We start from the raw sequence: 20,379 nt of genomic DNA on the forward strand, positions 1-20,379 counted from the left end.
GCTGACTCAGAACGTGACAGCAGCCCTCAGAGCAAGCACACAGAGGGACACTTAAACGTGCAGACACGTGTAGCAGCTGCCGCCTGCCAACAGCCGCCTCACCCCAGTGGCCCTGCTTCTCTGTGCTTACTTCTACCGTTCGAGAAGAATGAAGCTAGCATGTAGGCTAGCACATCCAGCTCTCGCCAATTCCTCCCTGGTGGTTTAGAATGCTTGCCTCCAGCACACAGAAGCCAAGGTTATTTGAATAGCAGCTTTTGAATAAAAGCAAATATTCCCTTAGAGAGAGAGAGAAAAAAAATCTCAGCCAACATTTCTATTTCCCAAACTGCTCCCTAGACGGTTGTGTTTACCCCCCCCTTGCTATTGGACTCCGGGAGGGTCTGGAGAGGCAGCTGCTACGTGTACCTGTTGTGAGTCTGACTGAAAGGAGAAAGCAAAGCTTCTGGACTGGTGAGGTTTTTGGGTGTCTGTTGTGTATCTACTGCTCCTTCCTCAATTCACAGACCAGGCTTGAGTTGCAAACATGCCCTTTGAGCCTTCCTTTGCCCCATAAGCCTGCTTTAGACCTCTCTACAGGATTCATAGCTCTGTCTGCAGGCAGGGGCCTCCCCCGTGCCAAGGTGCTGGGGTGTGGCCACTCCCACAGCTTCCTGGCCCACGCCTATATTTTTATTTTCTGCAATGGCTGTCAGTCAGTCTTCACACCTGAGTGTGTCCAGGTGCACTGGAGGACTGCTTCCTACTGATGGGGATGCTCTGTGCCCACTCTCTGCCACACATCTGTTGATTTCCTTCTCTCTGATTACCCTGGGTGGGAGGTGGGTGCTAGGTCAGACATGGGACATGACCCGCACACTGCTGCACTGTTTGAGCTGGGGCTTCTCATGATACTTCTCAAGCTGAACCGATGCCCTGGCTTTAAGGTTACTCATGACTTAGGTAAGGTGGGTTCCGAATATCTAACACCAAATAAAAGGTGAGAATTATCGGTGGACAGGTGAGCTGCGTGACTCCCTGCTAGTCTCTGTCTTTGTTGCCATCTTGAAGCCTGCTTTCCCTGTGGAGACTGAGCCTTGTTACTAGGGCAGTGGTCTCTCCAGGCCCAGTCTGCCCAGCCCAGTACCAGCCGAAAGGCCGAATGCCAGTAAATGCAGGTTTGGATGAATACAAACGAGATCGACTTTGCCCCAACTGGGAATGAGTGGGAATCCAGGAGTTCCCTATTTTCAATGAGAAAGAGAAGGTCAAGCTGTTTGGTGAGGACGAAGTTTTAGCAGCGTAACGATGGTCTTTTTCATAAGATTGAGGTCATGCACTTGGGAGGGCCATCTGACAGAGCAGTTTAGGATATGGCTAGAGAACCCAAGGCCAGAGGGTAAGCAGCCCCTCCAGAGAGCCATTCTTCCCCCATGGAATCCCTTTTTCCATGGCTCATTTGCTCTCTGGGAATCAGAGAGGTGTTTTCTAATTTTCCTGCTACAGGAAAGGGGGGATGTCCTCTACAGCACAGCATGGGACTCTGCCAGACCCGCTGTCAGAGCTCCGTCTGTGCCTGCAGCCTGAGGAGCGGATCCCTAAGGGTGTTTGTGCAGGATGATGGCCCCACTGTGTTTGCATGACAGTGCCCTGCTTCTCTCATCCATGGTAACAAAGAGCTCCAGATACCTCCTCCGCAGTGTCCAGAGAATCAAGTCCAAGAATCCAGGGGAGGTGTGTCTAGCCACTGCCCCGCACATGATAGGTACTGAGATGTCTCAGGAGTCCATGTGTAACCCTTGCTTTTCGTCACCGATAAAGTTTCTGCTCTGTGTTCCTCACTCCACAGGAGTCACAGAGCCTGGGCCAGCTGGAAGGCAGGCCATGGGCTGAGAGGTGTGAATGAAGGTTCCCAGTGGCTATAGATAACAAGCAGGGACATGTTCCGCTGGCAGAGAGGGCCTCTTCATCATCAGCATTAACTGCTTCAGCCAGGATCTCAAAGTAGCCAAGAGAATTGGCATGTGGGCTCCTTGACTATGGAGGAGGCCAGTGGGAGCCATGTGTGAAGCAGAGAGGCCCGAGACCAGGATTTTGTGGTCATGTTGGCAGAGCCTAGCGGGTGTCAGATTGGTTGAGGACGTTGGAGGAGAACTGGCAAGAACTTGTCTCCTTCACATTGGGGGAATTTCTACCAGCACATGGAACAAGGATTTTTTTTTTTTTCCAGAGAGGAAGGACATGGTAGTTAAGGCAGGACGTCAGGAAGGAAGTCAGATTTCTCATACTCAAGATGCAGAGATCTCTGGGAATTACTGTTGACCTCTTCTTCCATCCTGCCTCAGTTCTTTGTAGGCCAAGAGGGATGGAATGAGCTCAGAGTCATACAATAAGGACTCTGACTAACATGTTTATATGTAGAAGCCATGACCCATTGAGATGTTAGCCAACATCAGATGTGGCATTTAGTAATAAACCCATGTTTTAAATTTATTGGTCAAGAACTTCCAGAGAATGATTTGAGGAATTTTTCTAAACTTTAGTGACATCAATTGTTCATTGAGATGGAGATGTCCTTGGGACATGAAGGGCCATCCCCTCATATTTAGATCACCATGATAGAAAGCTGAATGGGGTTATTATCTTACATATCACTCCGGTATGAGGGGATCTTTAGGAGTATATCTACCTCTCTGAGAGCTTCCACAGATTCCGATTGACACACCAGTGGCCCAGACTCACACAGACCTCGGGTCTCCCATGGACCATCGTGGGATGTTTCAGAAACACAAATAAGGCAAGTGTGAAACAGCAGTCAGACCACTGTTTCACCATTAGACCATTCTCTGCTACTTGTTATCCTTACCAACTGGCCTCACTATGGGTCCTCACCTGTGGGTACTAGCTAGTTCTGACCAAGGCAGGACTCATGGCCTGACAAGGAGTAGAACTGGTCCTGCCTGTGCGTGCAAGCCTGAGATCCAGAAAGCCAGGCTGAAAGCCTGTCTCTTGTGACAGCTACTGCACTGCCTGTGTCTTGTGACAGACTGTTGCCCATAGTCTCATCAGCAGGCTCCCTCATTGGACTCCTGAATGCAGCTTATCTACTGGGTGCTGTGGACCTACTGATTTGGTATCCTGAGTGGGGATGAAGCAGCTCACTTCCCATTCCCTGCTAGACCTGCATCACCATATAAAAGGATGCTTGAGACCATAGCCTGCTCCTTATCACTTTGGGACCCCCCCCACATACAGCACACACACATACACACAAATCATATACACACCACATACATACCCACACCACACACATACACATATATACAAACACCACATTCATCATATAACACACTTACAACACACATACACACAAACACTACATTTATCATGCACAACACACACACACACCATTCCCACCCTCACCCATTCACCCACCCTCACACCATACACACACACCACACTCACAGACATGCACACACCACACACAAACACACACACACACACACACACACACACAAATACACCTCCGTTTAGACCAGTGGTTCTTAGCCTGTGGGTCTGTAGGTTGAGACTCCTTTGGGAGTCAAACAACCCTTTCACAGGAGTCCCCTATCAGACATCCTGCATAACAGATATTTGCATTACAATTCATAACATTAGCAAGTTATGAAGTAGCAACAAGCATAATTTTATGGTTGGGGGTCAGCAGAACATGAGGAACTGTAAAAAGGTTCACAGCATTAAGAAGATTAAGAACCACTGATCTAGATCATCTCTGAAGATTCAGTCCAGTTGCCAACTACAAAGATAAACTTTTCTCTTTGTGGGCAGCTCACAAATGCGACTCTCCATCCCCAGCCACGTTCTCCTTCCTGGCAGCCCAGGGATCTAGGAACCCAGTCTGAGAGAACCCAGAGCTGAGGTCCAGAAGCTGTTCCCTGGGCTACCCTAGCCTCTTGCCTCCCTGTAGATCCCAAGGCAAGTTCTACAGGGCCTGGTAGAAAAGTGCTTCTGTTTTTCAAAGGCTGGTTGAAAGCTCTGATCGTGGGCATAGAGGTGTTGGAGAATGTGCCAACATATTCCCAAGACCAGGACAGCTTATCATTTTCAACGTAATGCTCTGCTGATCTGGCCATCAGTCTTCCAAAATGGAAGAGAATGTCGAACTCAAGGCCCTTCTATTCTGACTCTTCTTTCCCTGGTTATCCCACCAGCCCCCATCCTTCTGTTTCCAAGCCTGGCCTCTAGATCCCACCACTGTGTTGGAGATGTTCTGCAGGAGGGAGGCCAGAGGCATCTCAGTACCAGCCTAAGACTTTGGTCTACCCTTGGCTGGCAGTGAAGATGCCTTTATGGCCGCTGGCCACTTCTGTTTCATATCCCGCTTTTCTCCAAGGATCCCCCGTGCAACACCTGGGGCAGATGTGTTCTTGTTTGTTAGTTTGTCTCTTGCCTTTTTGATACAGGGCTCTATAGCCCAGGCTGGCTTCAAATTTGCAATTCTGCCTTAACCTGCCAAATGCTAGGATTACAGGCATGCCTCAAACACTAGGCTCCGGATGCTTTTTTTAAAGTTGTGCTTGCTTCCCTTTCCTCTGCCCTCCTTGTGTTTGTACCAATTAGTTCATCTGGCTCTCTGAAGTTCATATGTTTCCTGGGACCACAGTACAGGTTCTCTGAAGTTCTTGGGCCAAAGAGTCCTAAAAAACAAACAAACAAACAAAAAACAAAACAAAACAAAAACCCTATAAAATGTGCAACTGCTGGGGTTCTCCTTTGAAGCACAGGGCACAGTAAGTCTAGGATTGCCAGGCAGTTGTGAGGATAACATTGTGTGTGCTCCTAGGTACTCAGTGTCCCAGGGTCACTCTAATTAAATCAATTACCCTGTAAGCCGTAATGTCTGCTTAACACAGAAGAGGAAAACACATACTAGGTAGTAACCAGAGGTGAACAAGGGGCCTTGCAAAGAAGTTATTAATCAGTAGGTTTTGGCCTCAGATTAAAGGCATTGTCCCTGCAGGGCCTCTGTGAACTCATCCCCAGGGGGAGGCCTGAGTATCCATGAACAAAAGTGCCCTTCCCTCAGTCCAAAGGCCTCAGGGGTGGTGCTGTCAGGCCCTAGAGAAGACTGAGAATCAGGGAGAAAAGTGAGCAGGTGCCAATAGTCAGAGAGAAAAGACAGATGCCACTCTAGAACTCTCATTGGGAACCCTACCCTGGTGTCAGCCTTAGCTAATGCTCTCAGAGGCCTAGGCAAGGCCCTCACTCTGAGACCCCAAGGAGGAGGAAATGGGAGGCCTCAACACCCTGTTCCTCTCTGTAGAGCTCTCATGCTCCTGGGGCCTCAGAAAGCTTGCTCAACTAATTGGCCTCTCTGGCCTCTCAGGCTCCTTGGTGTCTGGCAAGAAGAGGCTCTGGGTAAAGCAGTGTTCACATTGAGCCCCTGGTTGCCCGGGACACATTCAGTCCATTGGGTTCATCCTCTTCATCCTGCTCAGCCTCAGCATCTTTCCCAGCCTCAGCACAACCCCCAAGCGAGGGAGGGCTGGGAAGGTACTGGAGGAGCCGACCATTCCGCTTCATTTCCGCCAACTCCTTGGCACAGCAGCTGGGTGTGTTGGTCTCATAGGTGTCATGGAAAGTGTTGTAGTCCACCTCATAGAAGCCCTTTTCCAAGGTGAGCACAGGTGTGAATCGGTGACCCCAGAGCACCTCTGTATCCATGTAAGAGCTTCGTGCTTGGCAAGTCATGCCTGGGGAAACAAAAGCCACATGCATTAAGAAGCAACCGTTCATTGCTCCATCCATCCATCCATCCATCCATCCATCCATCCATTCACTTACCTACTCATTCATTTCTCCAGTCTTCTATTCATTTGTTCCATCATCCATTCATTCATGTAACTATCCATTCATTATCTGGCCATCCATCCACTCAACCAAAGCGATCTCCAGCCATTAAATCACGTATCCCGTCTATCTCTCTGTGGTGGCTTCAATGAGAATGACCCTCATAGGCTCATATTTGAGTGTTACGTTCCTAATTATTATGCTCTACACTATGCCTGCCTAAGGCCTGCCTGCTACCATGCTCCCTGCCATGATGGAAATGGACTAATCCTGTAGAAACTATAAGCAAGCCACCAATTAAATGCTTTCTTTTATAAGTTGCCTTGGTCATGGTGTTCCTTCACAGTAATAGAAAAGTAACTTAAGACACCATCCATTCCTTCAATCATCTATCTATCCAATCTTCCATTCCTCTTATCATTTTTCAAGCATCCCTTGAAGTTTCACTTTGTGCCAGGGACCTGGAAGCTAAGGCTGAATATGAGATGGTCCTTGTCATGGAAATGACAAACGAACATGCAAGATTCTGGAATACCTTTCTAGGTGCTAAAGGGGGGAAATAAGATAGTTGGAGACAAGGATGTAGCTTTTGAAAGCAGCATTTAGGATTAGAAGGCTGACACTAGAAAGCAGGCAAGAAATGGGTTTGAACAAGATAACTTCAGTGTGAGGAAGCAGAGAGAAGCTGGCAGGTATTCAGAACACAGGGGAATAGTTTTGGGTGGATGTATAAAACAGAATCTTGCATACACATGAACACATACATACTAGCATACGTGCACATGTCTCCACACACAAACATGCACACATGCCCAGGAAGGGGAGCAAACTAAAAACCCAGCCTGGTGTCTGGATTTGAGGATGTCCCAATGTCCCTAGTCCCTTTTTATGCAGCTCTGCTGCGGCAGTGTTATTTTTAGGTGTTGCTTTCTCTCCAGAGAGGGAGGGCTGTTTTGTTTATGGATGAGGAAGCCTCTGTGCTTTGGGTCACAGAAAAGCAAATTTTTATTTAATCTTATGTCCAAGGAAGGATAAGGACTAGCTTGTGGTTTGGGGGTTCTGAAGGAGAGCCCTCTCTAGTTCCCACTCTAGGCCTTCTCCATTGCCCACCTAGGCCTTCTCCAGTTCTCACTGAAGCCTTCTTTGGGAGAGGAGCCATACAAACCAGAGTGAGGCCATAAGCTGCTTTCCATTCATGTCCCTGGGTTCCACAAAGCATCCCAGACATGGTGGTCTTATAGCCCACTCTTTGCTCTCAGGGAGATGCTTGCCCCATTCAGGCCTAACAGTTGTATACCCATGCCCCGCGGAGGTAGAAAACAGCCGAGCTGGATGCTGACCAGTCCGGCCTCAGACCCAGTGCCTGCAGGCTCCCAGAGACTCTGAATAGAGACTTCCACAAGAGTGCCTGCAGAGGTCCCTCGGGACTCTCCACATTTTTCTTCCTGTTTGTCCTCTAGGGAAATGACACTGGCTCTCCTGTGGCCAGAGACCCTGTCTGCTTGCAAGTGTCACCTTTCAATGCACATATCAGCTCTGTGTCTCCCCTGTGGCACTCCATTTGCTCAGTCAGTCTTCCCACCTGCACATGAAATTGATTCTCTTCATTTGTAGAGAAGTCAAGCGACATAGGAAAGGTATGGTAGAGCTATGCTGCTCAAACTAGGCCTGGATTCATGTCGAGGCTGGGTTCTATGAGCATGACAATGAAACTCATGTCCTTTGTGAGTAGGTGGTGGTTTCAGTCTCCCTCCTACTTCCACAGAGACCAGGGATTAGCTATCACAGATCACGTCAGCACAGGACTTCCGGGGAAATGTAGGAGGAGGAACGGGCAAACAGGAACTGTATCTACTCTCTCTACTGGGTGGTATGTGGGTACACTCCTGTGGTACAGCTGGTGGCAGTAAGGCATGGCCAGGGATGGATCAGACTGTTTCTGGCTGCTCCCTCCTTCACTACTCAGAGAGCAGCTACTTCCCTAGAAAGAGATCCTGTGTTCTACTCCGACCCTGTTACCAAGGACACAGTGACCCTAGAGTCCCCATGAATGCGAATCAGCATCCTGCTTCCTGACTGTACTCAGCCCCAGGGGCTCCTCCAGCTGCCACCATATGCTAGGCTCTGGCCCCCCAGCAGATGGCCAGGCAGACTTTGGCACAGTCCCTAGGGCCTGCCATCATTCTGCCTGACTCTGACTTGGAAATGGGAAGGCTCGTAGAGGTCCTGTCTGAGTCCCTTGCCAGACCAGATTCCCAAGGGCTGACGGGTATGCCTGGAGACCTTTAACAAGCCTCTGACATCTTAGGGACCAGTGTGGTGTATAGAAAAAGCTGGAGTATGAACACTTAATGTCTGCCTGCCCCTTTTGAGGTCCAGCATCTCTATCTGTAAAAGGGGATGAAAAGCACATAAATGCTATTTGCAAGGTTTTGAAGAAGATGTGTTATGCTGAATGTGGGTGAGTTTTGAACAACTCACCACTAGGCTTTGCATTTTCTGCCCAGTCTAGAAAGTGAATCAAAGAGAAGGAAGGTGATGAAAAACAGATACAGAATTTGGCTGGTTGGCTTTCCTTCTCAAGAATCAGAAGGTCCAACAATGAGGGTGGTGCCTGTGGCTCTCAACTAGGGTTCAGGACCTCTTATTGTTTGGACTCCCTGGGTCACCTCAGAGAGAGCTGTCATGGTGGGAGGAAAACTGAAGGGCAGGTCATTTCTGAGAGAAAACAGCTGGGAGAGCACTTCTTCCAGATATGGAGCATAGGTCCTCAAAATAAATAAATACATAAATAAAGGTTGTTTATTTATAAACAAGGGGTGGGAAGGAGGGGAATTGTTTTGTGCAATGATCCTCCCCACTGTACCCAAGGCAGATGGACCTGTGCTGTATAAGAAAGCAAGTTGAGAATTCAAGAGGGAGCAAGCCAGTGAGCAGGGTTTCTTTCTGGTTTCTGCTTCAGGTTCCCTTCTGCTGAAGTTCCTGACCTGAGTTCCCTCAGGGATGGACTGTGACCTATAAGATGAATGAAACTTTTCCTCCAAGTTGCTTTAGGTCAGAGTATTTCATCATAGCAACCGAAAGCGACAGCATCCTTTCCTGATGATGAGGCCCACAACATGTATGCCAGTGGTTCTTAACCTGTGGGTACTGACCCCCTCAGGGGCCTCGTGTTATATGTCCTGCATACCAGATATTTTGATTCATGAAAGCAGCAAAATTATGAACTATGAGGTAGCAACAAAATGATTTTATGGTTGGGGGGTGTCACCACCTCATGAAAAACCATATTTAACCATATTTAAGGGTCATAGCTTTTAGGAAGGTTGAAAACCACTGATCTATAGAGCCATGAAATCTCACTCTAAGACACCATCTCTCAGTCAGCCATGCGTGTCTTAGGAGAGGAAGCACCTTGACCTGTTGGAAGTGAGGGCTGGTACTGGGCTGCTCCTGGCTTGGCACTGCTTGCTCACATCTAGGCTTCTGTTTCCTAACTATGACTTCTCCCTTATGGAGTATGAGAGGGCCCCAGTGTTTAATAAATGTTTGAAGTCTAGAACCAGGTCCAGAAGCTAGTGAGTCCAGCCCATGTTAGCTATTGCTAATGCCCTATCTGGGTAAATGCCCCATGGGTCATATTAGAGATGGAACAGGATGTCCTCACTGTCAACTTGACATTCTTAGATACAAACTTGTACCTTCTAGAGCCACAGTGGCCTAAGCTCCAGGGAACAGGACTTGGATCAGGTGGCTGAGGAGGGCGAAATGTCTTACCTGTTGCTTCTACCATTCCTTCTAGGATGACCACAACTTCAAACTCCTCCTGTTCCAGCTGAGCCCGAGACATCTCCCAGAAAGGGCTCTTCTCATTGATCTCATGGGAGATGATGAGCGGGGACACCAGGAAGAGACGGTCGTCACCAGTGTCAAAGCCCACATTAATGTCCGTCTGGTTCAAGGGTATGAATTCCCCTTCTTTGGTCTGCCGGGACTTGATAAGCTTGGCACGGATGGAGGCCTCCACTATGTGGGAGTTTCGGAGGTCCCCTACCCGGAACATGAGGCACAGCTTCTCATCCCTCATGGAGATGACGGCGTTGTTGGAAAACATGAGGGTCTCTGCTCTCTTCTTTGGCTGGCTGATCTTTACAAACATGCAACCCACCATGAAAGCATTAACGATAGAGCCCAGGATGGCCTGCACCAGAAGGAGTATGATCCCCTCTGGACACTTCTCAGTGATGACTCTGAAGCCATATCCAATGGTTGTTTCCGTCTCGATGGAGAACAGGAAAGCGGACACAAAGCCACTGAGGTTTTCAACACAAGGGATCCACTCTTGGTCGCCCACATGGTCCAGATCACCTCGGATGTAAGCAATGAGCCACCAGATGAAGCCAAAGAACAGCCACGTGATGGTGTAGACCAGGGTGAAGACCAGGAGGTTGAAGCGCCACTTGAGGTCCACCAGGGTGGTGAAGAGGTCACTTAGGTAGCGGTAGGTTTCCTGAACGTTGCCGTGGTGAACGTTGCACTTGCCGCTCTTCTCCATGTAGCGCTGGCGTGGCTTCTTGCCTTCTGCCAGCAGGCGAGTGCGGTCTGTGGCTACGGGGATGTAATCCCGTGCCTGTTTGGGAATCTTCTTGTGATCCCGGGGAGTGACTCCTATCTCCATGTCCTGGTTCATGGCATTCCTAGAATCACCGGCCATAGCTGGGATACAGGGAATTAAAAGGACACTATCATTAGTGAGGTACCCTGTTCTGAATAGTACAGACTTGGAACTGGAAGCTATTCCCTTCTGGGGACTCCCACGGGATTGTCATTTCTAATTAACACAACAGCCTTCTGGAGTTAGAGATTGCAATCCCCACTATAAACCATGTGCATTTACTTTTTTTTTTTTTAAAGATTTACTTTTAAAAATTCTGTATGCATGTTTTGCCTGCATATGTATGTACAGTGTGTGCATGCCTGGTGCCTATGGAGCCGGGAAAGGTTTCAGATCTCCTGGGAATGGAGTTACAGACAGTTGTGAGCTGCCATATGGGTGCTAGGAATTGAACCCAGGCCCTCTGCAAGAACAAGTGCTCTCAACCGGTGAGAGATTTTTCCATCCCCTCATGAGGATTTCTAATAGTTTGTTAAGATACAAGGTCCTCAAGTGCAGGATTCTGTGTCAATTTGTTTCTTGCTACATTCCGAACACCCAAAGTAGACCACCTGATACACACTATGGTTCAAAAGTGCTACTGTATGAGGAACGGAAGGATGGGTAAGAAAGCAGAGAGGTGGCCTTAAGAGTGTCTGAAGGCTGCTGTTGGATTCCTACTCACCTGGCCCCAAGCCTGTGCTGTCCTTTAGAGCCCTGTCTCCCCTTCTTTTCTCTGCTATCCTTTTAGCAGCTGACAGAAAGGAAAAGGCAGCATGTGTCCGGTTCACTGAGTGAGGTCACTCCGGCTGTCTGAGTGGGGAGCCTGGCCGTCTGATAATTTATTAAAATGACAAACCACTGTGTAGATGCACCCTTGAAAAATCTGATCCAGTTAGTCCTGAGAGATTGAGATCGATGGGATAGTCGTACCTCAAGGCTTTCCAAAGGACTGCTTTTAGAGGGCGTGCCACACTTCAAAGGGACACATGGGGACTTGGAATATTCTGTTTCCTTCCTGAGATTCTCCTCAAACTTAAAACACATTGGGAGACTCTGATAAAGATAGGAAAGATTGTGATTCCCTCTTATTACTGAAAAAAGCTTATTCATGGGCAGGAATTGAGCTAAGAAACGTTTTCTTGTTTAATTCTACCACAATTGACTAGATAGTTACACTCTGTCCATTTTATTTTATTGTTGTTAAAGTTTTTGTTTGTTTATACTTTATTTTTGAGACAGAGTCTCAGCTGGTTGGGAAGCTACTATGTAGCCCAGGCTGGCCTCAAACACATCTTCCTGAGGCTGCCAGTGCTGGTATGGCTGGGGTATGCCACCTTACTGAGCTTATCTGCCCATTTTTTTTTTCAGTAGAGGAAATGATGCTCAAAGCAGCATGTGGCCAATTTAGGTTTGGAACCTGGCTTTCTCTTGCTCTAGCCCAGAGGCTCAATCCTAAAGACATGGTGGTGTTCTATGGTTCAAGCGCCAGATAACGGACTGCTGCTTTAAGAATCTTTTTTGAGCTATGATCCTGGCTTATGATACCACAGGGAATCCTTCATAAACAAGCTTTCCTGGGTTTCATAAGAATACCCTTTCCCTGGGGTATAATTCTCCCAGGCCTTCATTTTCTTTGTTCCACTGACTGCGAAACAAAGTGTCTGGATGGCTCTGTGACCCTGTTAGGTAAAATTTGTCTCTTGCAGTCTTGAATCCAGGCACACACCGTGGATTATTCACCCTGGGGTTTGGTATGTCTCTCTTTGGAATCCGCTTGAGGGTAGTCCCTTGTGGGAAGTTCCCTAACGCTGGTTTGAGGACTTTAGGGAACTCCTGGGAACCATTCTAGTGAGTGTTCTATAGATCGTAAGGTAGCTGATTAGAAATTAGTAGGCATGGTGGACTTGAGGGCTAGACCCCTTTTTTATAATCAACATCTTGTAAAACCTAGGTCAGGAACTATAGGACTCCAGTTATTAGTCAGAGGTAAAAAAGAATCTAGTCAAATTTGGTTTTTTAATGAGACATACTGAATTCCCTGAACACATTCATTTATAATTACTTAAAACTGGTTCCAGGACTAGCAGCATGCATTCTATACATACCAATGCCAGCTCCTATAAGAGTCAGTCAAAATTAGCCCATCAATCATCTAGACAGGAAAATACTCCTTGGGAAAGTGGTTGTCCTTATCTTTGGCTTTCAGCTTGACACATTCTAGAGCCAGCTGAGGACAGAGTCTCCGTTGAGACATGGCCTACATTAGATTGTTTGGCTATGTCTGTAAGAGGTTGTCTTGGCTGATGATTGATATGAAAGAGCATAGACCACTGTGGGCAGACCTATCCCTACACGTGTGGGTCTGAGCCGTATAAGAAAGCTAGATGAACATGAGCCAGGGGACAGGCCAGAGAGTGAGCCAGAAATCAGTATTCTTTTGCTTCAAGTTCCTGTCCCAAGATCCTGTACTGATTTCCCTTAATGACAGAGGATGACCTGCCATATTACAAGCCAAATGAACCCTTTCCTCCCACAAGTTACTTTTGCTCAGAGTATTTTATCAAAGAAAAATATACAAAACTAGATAGCTGTCTATTTCAGAGCCACTAGAAATATTGTGGTCTGCCTAAAACGTAACTTGGTACAATATTGTCTTTGGTCATCATTCATTCTCACCTCTTGAGGGTGTCCCATGTTGCTCTGTAATAAACCCTGTCCTCCAACTATATTCTCTATGTCTTATGTAAATTCTTTTGGAAGAGGTCACAGGACTATAGAGATGAGTGAGGACAAGAGCAAAATAACAGTGACATAGACCACTGAACAAACTGTCCCATTGTCCAACCACGGTATTTTTTGGCCATCTTGAGAAACCCTGTGAGTCTAGCACATCTTTTCTTTTGCTACCTGGGGTGGCTACAGCAATTTCAAGGTAACCTTTAAAACGTCGTGTTGAAGAGTCATTCATTCCAAGGGCCATCTGTCTCAGACATCCACTGGCCATTTCCTACTCTGCATGCAGCCACCTGCTCCCTGCTCACAAATGTGGCAGTTACAAAGATAAATGAAACAAGAAGGGAAATGTTTGGACCATCTTTACGGAGTACTATATAGGATTTTGTTTTGCCCACTGGTTGAGTCTCTACCAAAAATCTGACCAGAGATTCCTAGAGCTGGTAAAGTATGCTGGTGACCCCAAAGCCCTTGTGCTTCTGGGGACCCAGCTGTGACAGCCCACACTGTGCTCCAACCAAAGAGTTGTAGTGAGCTCTCGCAGCCACACATGCTGGTCAGGGGTAAAGCAGGGCCATGAGAAGGAGTTGTGACCAGGGCACTTGGGACAGTGTGTTCTGCCCTCAGCAATGCTGATTTTCTGCACTGTTTCCTTCCTATTTTTAAAAACACTTCATGCCTTCTTGTAGGACAGGGACCTGTGATATATTAGAAGCAAGATGATATTTTCTAGGACACCTCCTCCCAAGTCTGAAAAAGGTTTGCTCTCGGGGAAGGCTGCATAATTCTGATTTACGAGCCATGTATGTATACCTAAAAGATTCCTTGTGGCACCCAGAGTGTGATGACTAAGTTATATAGTCATCTTGGTTGGGTTAAGTAATCCCGTAGGTCATGAATGAGGCCCAACTTTGACTTATCTGTGAGGGTGTTTTCAGAGAGGTAAACCTGAAGAGGGAAGACTCATCCTCACTGGGGACAGCAGTAACCCATGGGCTGGAATCCCAGATTGAATTAAAAAGGGAACGGCGAAAGCAAACTGAGCCTTTTCCTGATTCTCCATCTGCCCAGATGTGAGCTATCTGTCACAAGATGCCATTCCTTCCAGCTGCGCCTGCGGCCATGCCTTCTCTGCTGTGATGGGCTACACCATCAAGCCTTGGGCCCAAGCAAACGTTTCCTCCTTTAAGTTGCCTCCCATCTGGTGTTTGATCACAGTTACTGAGGATGTAGGACTTGGATTTGAGCTCGACATGCAAATACTTGCTCTGTGGGCCTTTGAAAAACAGTTTTATCTGCCTCAGTTTCCTATGCTATGTATCTCAGTGACTATTTTCTGGCCCCCTTGCCTGGAGGCAATTATGGATAACCCTAAAAAGGAAACAAATATAAGTAAAATGCAGTCCTGTGCCACATAATAGTACTATGATCAACAGCAGACTGCATGTACAACGCTGGTCCCCTAAGACCACGTCACCTAGTAATACAGCCTGCACTTGGCCACCTTAATTTGTGAAAACAAGCTCTGCAAAATTAGCTCATGGTGCATTTTCTTCAGTCTGTGTCTCTGTGGTTAAGCTGTGTGACTTTAACTGTATATATTTATAACCTCTCCTTCCTTGAATTTAATTGTAATGCAATGTTTAATTACCCCAAATTTTAAGCACACTGAGAGAAGAAACATCTGAAATTCAAGTACCTGAATTTTCAGTGGCATTTGCAGTGTGGGCATTAAGCTGCTCGATTATGGAGCCATCACCACACAGATTTCTTTAAAAGATGAGTGCACCCTCATCCTGGAAAATCCCGGCCTCCCATGTGTGTGTGCCAATCAACTCAAACAGATTTTCAGGGACAATATCAGGTTCTAGGATCAATTCAATTAATTCAGTGAGTGTTAATTGAGGAACTACTACAGCTCAGCCCCTGGGAGCTAGACATAAAGCAGTGAAGAAGGTAAACACAGGCCCAGCCTGCTGGTACTTTACATTTTAGCCCTGTTTCTTTGAACCCACAGTGTGTACAGAGCTGTGTCTAGCAGAGAGAAACAAAGGCAAAGCCCTGCTAGAGGCATGCTGTTCTCTTTAAGGCTCCAACTTGAGTGAATCCTATTCTACCTGGACACCCTGCTACTGCTCTTGTCTTTTGGCAACCCCTTGTGCCTTTGGATGGGAAGAATTACTAGAACATGATGAAAGGTCTCCACCGAGCCAGCTTCAAGCCCAGCAAAGAGGGATATTCCCTTTGATATAAAACGCAAGTGGAGAGACTCAAAAGAGGCCAAATCAAAGGAGTTGTATTTGAGATGGTACAAGAGTGAAACTGACGTTCATTAAATAGACCCTGGTGGCAAAGGATCCCACAAGATACCCCGCACAGCGCAAAAGCATCTGGACCGTGAAGTGGCCTAGGATGCTAGAGACCCAGGAGTCTCTGTGTAGCAGTCTAATAAGAGCAATACTCAGACATGGAGGGGCTTCCTGGACAGAGCACTGGACTCGGAGTCTTATTTTAGACTTAGTTTCCCAACTATGAAAACAGGAATCATAAACATCTTCCTGTATTTCTCATTTTGTTCTCTAACATGTGGTAAATTACTATATGATTGCCTTGAGCTTTGGGACATGTGATAGAGGACATTAGAGGAAGAAGTAGAGGAAGACATGCCATGTCCCTATTGAGATATCTGGGTATGATTCTGGATAAATCTGATGAGTGTGTTAGGTGTGTGTGTGTGTGTGTATGTGTGTGTGTGTGTGTGTGTGTGTTTATAAGGTTTGACAGCATTGGAGACCACTGGTGGTGGTAAGGAAAGTGTCAGCTTTGCTCCAGTTTAACCTTTAAAATATCAGATGAAAGAGTGGCTGTGTCACAACTTTACTGAGGCCTATTAATGGACCATAACTTTCTTCTAGTTTAAAAAATGATCTGTAGTCCATGTGTGCAGTAAAGATTAAAATATTATATAACTGTTATCTCCTCCTTGAAGAATTAATGTTAAAAATATTTTTAAAAATAAAAATAAATTAAAAAAGAGTTAATGCTGAAGCTGAGCATGGTAGCAATTCTTCTAATTCCTGCACTTGGGAGACAAAGGCAGAGGCAAACATATCTTTGTGAGTTCCAAGACAGCCTGGTCTACACATTGAGTTCCAGGACAGCCATGGATATAGAGAGAGAGTCTGTCTCAAAATGAAAAAATGAAAAAAAAAATAAATAAACAAAGGAAAAAAGTTAATGATGAGTAACTTACCAAAAAGGTCCCCTAGATTTCCCTTCCAAAACACCACAAGTGATTGGTTACATTCCATAACCTTATGGCAAGGCCTGTTGCTGACCACAACACTTAGGTCAAACATGAAGAGATCCAGCTGGTGTCCAACTAGAAGCTTCAACCCTACTGACTAGAATTCATGTTGCTGGAAGGTTCTTTGCATGCTATCAGAGGAGAAAAGTACTCATCTGTATCACTCAGTTATAAGCTGTAACAGATTATGCTTACAACAGAGATCTGCAACAGAGACCTGCAAGACAGGCGCTAGCAGCACAAATGTTATGGGAGCAACAAACCACTTCTTAAAAATTGGATTTAATGCCCACTCTATAACAGGAACCCATACTTTACACTGCAAAAGAGGCCCAAATCCTGAGACTAGCTAGACCATTAGCCTATGAGAAAAACCTACTATTATTTTGCTCAAGAAACAGCAATAAAATGATTCCTAATAACATATTGCTGTACTCAGATCACTGCATTGTTCCCTCTCATTAGAGAAACTTCTTCTTGCGGTATATTGAAATTAACACAGAGACCCACAGCTGGAAAACACCCAAAGAATGAAAGACTTTGTAGAACTCAGTCTTAATGAGATGTCTTTATCAATGTCACCCCTCCTGCCCCACCCACATCCCTCCACCCCTCACTGCTGCCACCACCAAGGATTAAGGACCTATGTGGAAGAGAAGGAGAAAGATTATAAGAGCCAGGGGTGGTGGATGATTCCAAGGAAACAGCATTTTCCAGGCACAACAGAAATAATACATACATGAGCTCACAGAGAATATGGTAGCACTCATAAGACCTGTATAGGTTCAAACCATACAAAAATCACAGCAGTGAGAAGGGAAGTAGACAAAGTTCCATCCCTAACAAAAAAAAAAAAAAGTTTTCAATTCATCCCTGATAGAAAGGGAAAAATCAGAGAGAAAAATAATATGAAGTTGGGTAGGTAGACAGGTATGTAAAATCTGGAAGGAGTTGGGGCAAGTGAAAGAATATGATCAAATTTTGGTATATGAGAAAAAAATTAATTAACAGGAACAACAAAAGAGTTAATCTAGCCAGGCCTGTTAGTCACTGGTCAGGAGACTGTGGGTGGGGGATAGATGTGGCCGGGGAGCTGTGCATGGGGGAGCCAGTCTGGAGCAAAAGTGGGGTAGAGACATGTCCAAACCCAGAAATATCATCCTGAGATCGGCGGCAATAAGACTGCCCCCTCCTTGCCCTGGCCCTGCGCATAGCTTTACAGCGCCCATCTCTGCCAACCTTGATGTGGTCATGTGGTGGCCAGTTTACAGGTTAAATTTCCTCTCTCCTCATTAGGTCACATCTGGCAAGAATTCCTCTTCATTTGAATAAGGCATTCCCAGCACCTCAGCCTCAGCCAGTGACATAAACTCACCCTGAAAGCCTCTACCCACTCCCCAAAGCCTTTAAATAGCCTTTGTTCCCCCCCAATTGAATGAGCTGTCTCACTGAAGCTGTCTCCTGAGAAGGCTGTTTCTCATGCACTCACTGCGGACAGAGATTCTGCAGCACACCCATCTACCCAGGCTAAGCTTCTCTCTCTCTACTCCAGCCCCATCAGCCTGGATAACACGAAGGAGAAGCAGACACAGGGCGGCAGAGAATATCCCACAGAAAAGCTGATTTGATTTCCTGAAGGCTTCCTAAGGCGACAGGCGGGACAATTACCTCTAATTGGAAGAATGTACTTATACTACAATGCAGCTGCTGATGACTTTTTGCCATGGGCTGGAGAGGTGACTCAGCATTGCAGAGGACCCAGGTCCGATTCCCAGCACCCGCACGGCAACTCACAACTGGCTCTAACTCCAGCTCCAAGGAATCCAATGCCCTCTCTGACCTCCTTGCCTGAACATGGTACACAGACATACATGTAGGCAAAATACCCATACACAAAAATAAAATAAAATAAAATAAAATAAAATAAAATAAAATAAAATAAAATACTTAAAAAAAAAAGGATTCTGCTATGCCCATGTGCACTAAGCCTGCCTACTTTTCTGAGTTCTCACTAAATAGTGATAATAACTTTTCCTTCCCTCTCCCTCATTTGTTTTGATTGGCATAGGGTTTCTCTGTATAACCACCCTGACTGTCCTGGAATTCGCTTTGTAGCCAAGCTACAAACTCAATGATCCACCTACCTCTGCCTCCTGAGTTGGTGGGATTTAAGGTGTGTGCCACCATGCCTGGTTTCATAGAAAATTTTTTTTTTTGGTTGTATACCAGCCAAAATCCCAAGTATACATTCCCTGACTCTTTTGGCACCTTAAAGCTTTTCTCATTTCCATCACAGAGCTGCTCTTAATTTCCATTGCTGTACCTGCCTGCTTTTTTGAACCCTACTTAAATCACATGGCTATCTCACTTCCTCTTATCATCTCTTCAGCTTGTCTGGCCTATAGGTTTTCTTTCAAACTCTAATAAAATGGTTTTAGAGCTTCCTTATGTGTCTATTTTTAAACTCCTTCATTAATAAGACTAAGGATCCACCAAAGGAAACCTCCAGCTCCCCCATAACTACTGCACTGCAGCGTTAAAACACAAAAATGCTCCAAGCTGGTTGGTGCCTGGGCTGCCTTGATCCTCTCCTGTAATTTTTGATTAGCAGGGAGCATTAAAGACACTATAAATGATCTTTATATCCTGCACAGGGAAGGCACATTTAATCTGGCAAAATTCTAAGATGCTCCCCAAATCCCTATTCCTATACACACTCCCTGAAATCCCAGAACTTGGGAACCATGCTCCCATGGCTGGCACAGTTCAAAGGTGATGTCAACCTGGCCTAATTTTAGCCCTATTATGAGGGACTTAGCTTTCCTGAAGCATGAGTCAGGAAGTTTCTTTTCTTTAACGATGGAAGGGTCTACATAGCAAGTAAAGTGGCTGCTCTGGGAACAGACAAGTGATGGCTGTCAAGGCAGGCATAGTCCTGCAAGGACTACAGTGTCTCACATCCCCAGGAGCAGGAAGAGTGAGCCAAATGAGTCCTAAGACCAAGGATGAGAGCCTCTTGAGCCCATGGCTCCATCTCCTCCATTGCTAGGGAGATTTTTGTCTTTGTTATTTACAAAAGAGTAAAACAGGAGCTTCAAAATCTCACCAAGGGTGAACGCTGTGATCATTATTTTTTAACCCTCACCCCCAAACATGCACACACAGGGCTGTGCTGGCAAGTAAACTGTTTGTAGGTTCGAATTCCTCCACTTTCCTTGCCATAGTTAGGAACCCCTCCCCTCATCTTCCCAAGACACAGTGTCTGGAGAACTGTGTAAGAATACTTTCTCTTTGCTAGTCTACCCAGGCAGAGCTGTGGTAAAAGCTGTGTGCAGCTAGTTCCTCTGAGGCTGGCCTTCAGAGCCTGTTATGGCTTGCTTGCTTCCTCCTCCTGGGATGCTGCCCCTTCCTGGGAACCTGCAGCAGCAAAATGTAGAGATGCTTTGGGGAGAGAGCAGTCCCCATGTGCAGAAGAGGCCAAGAAAGCCTTGTTGGGAGGGCATCTCTGAAAGTGTAGGTGGGCATTAGAATGTGATCTCTGGCAGGCCATTTGGGGGCCCTAAGACCCAAAGCTTCAGAAAGCAGTGAGAACCCAGGAGTCTGAGACCTGAAGATTTCAGTCTGGCCTTGTAGAATGTGAGAAACTCAGGTTTTTGACACTTTCCCAGCAGGCAGTCTAAAACAGCATGCCCATGGGGACAAAACACAAGTTCTCCTCTCACCTTTTTTTTCTACCCTCTGGTCCACTGGTGGCCACCCAGCTGTCAGGAGAAAAGCACCAGAGACTTATGGATTCCACAGCTAGGCATAGAAATTATGGCTAGGCTGCCAGGTGCCACGGGATGGCTGG

At 46.4% G+C, this 20,379-nt stretch overlaps 1 protein-coding gene across 1 annotated transcript in view; it reads right to left on the reverse strand.

The window, feature by feature from the left end:
* Nucleotides 1–1,034: 1,034 nt before the first annotated feature.
* The window catches only part of Kcnj5 (potassium inwardly rectifying channel subfamily J member 5), a 32,139-nt gene continuing 12,794 nt past the window's right edge, over nucleotides 1,035–20,379 (reverse strand). The window contains exons 2-3 of the mRNA XM_060371405.1: nucleotides 9,610–10,548; nucleotides 1,035–5,735 (exon numbers count right to left, since the gene is read on the reverse strand). Coding sequence (XP_060227388.1) covers nucleotides 5,413–5,735; nucleotides 9,610–10,546 — 1,260 coding nt within the window. The 5' untranslated portion in view covers nucleotides 10,547–10,548 and the 3' untranslated portion in view covers nucleotides 1,035–5,412. The remainder of the gene's footprint in view (nucleotides 5,736–9,609; nucleotides 10,549–20,379) is intronic.

The sequence above is a fragment of the Meriones unguiculatus genome, chromosome 1, assembly GCF_030254825.1.
Source record: "Meriones unguiculatus strain TT.TT164.6M chromosome 1, Bangor_MerUng_6.1, whole genome shotgun sequence".
Lineage (NCBI taxonomy): Eukaryota > Metazoa > Chordata > Mammalia > Rodentia > Muridae > Meriones > Meriones unguiculatus.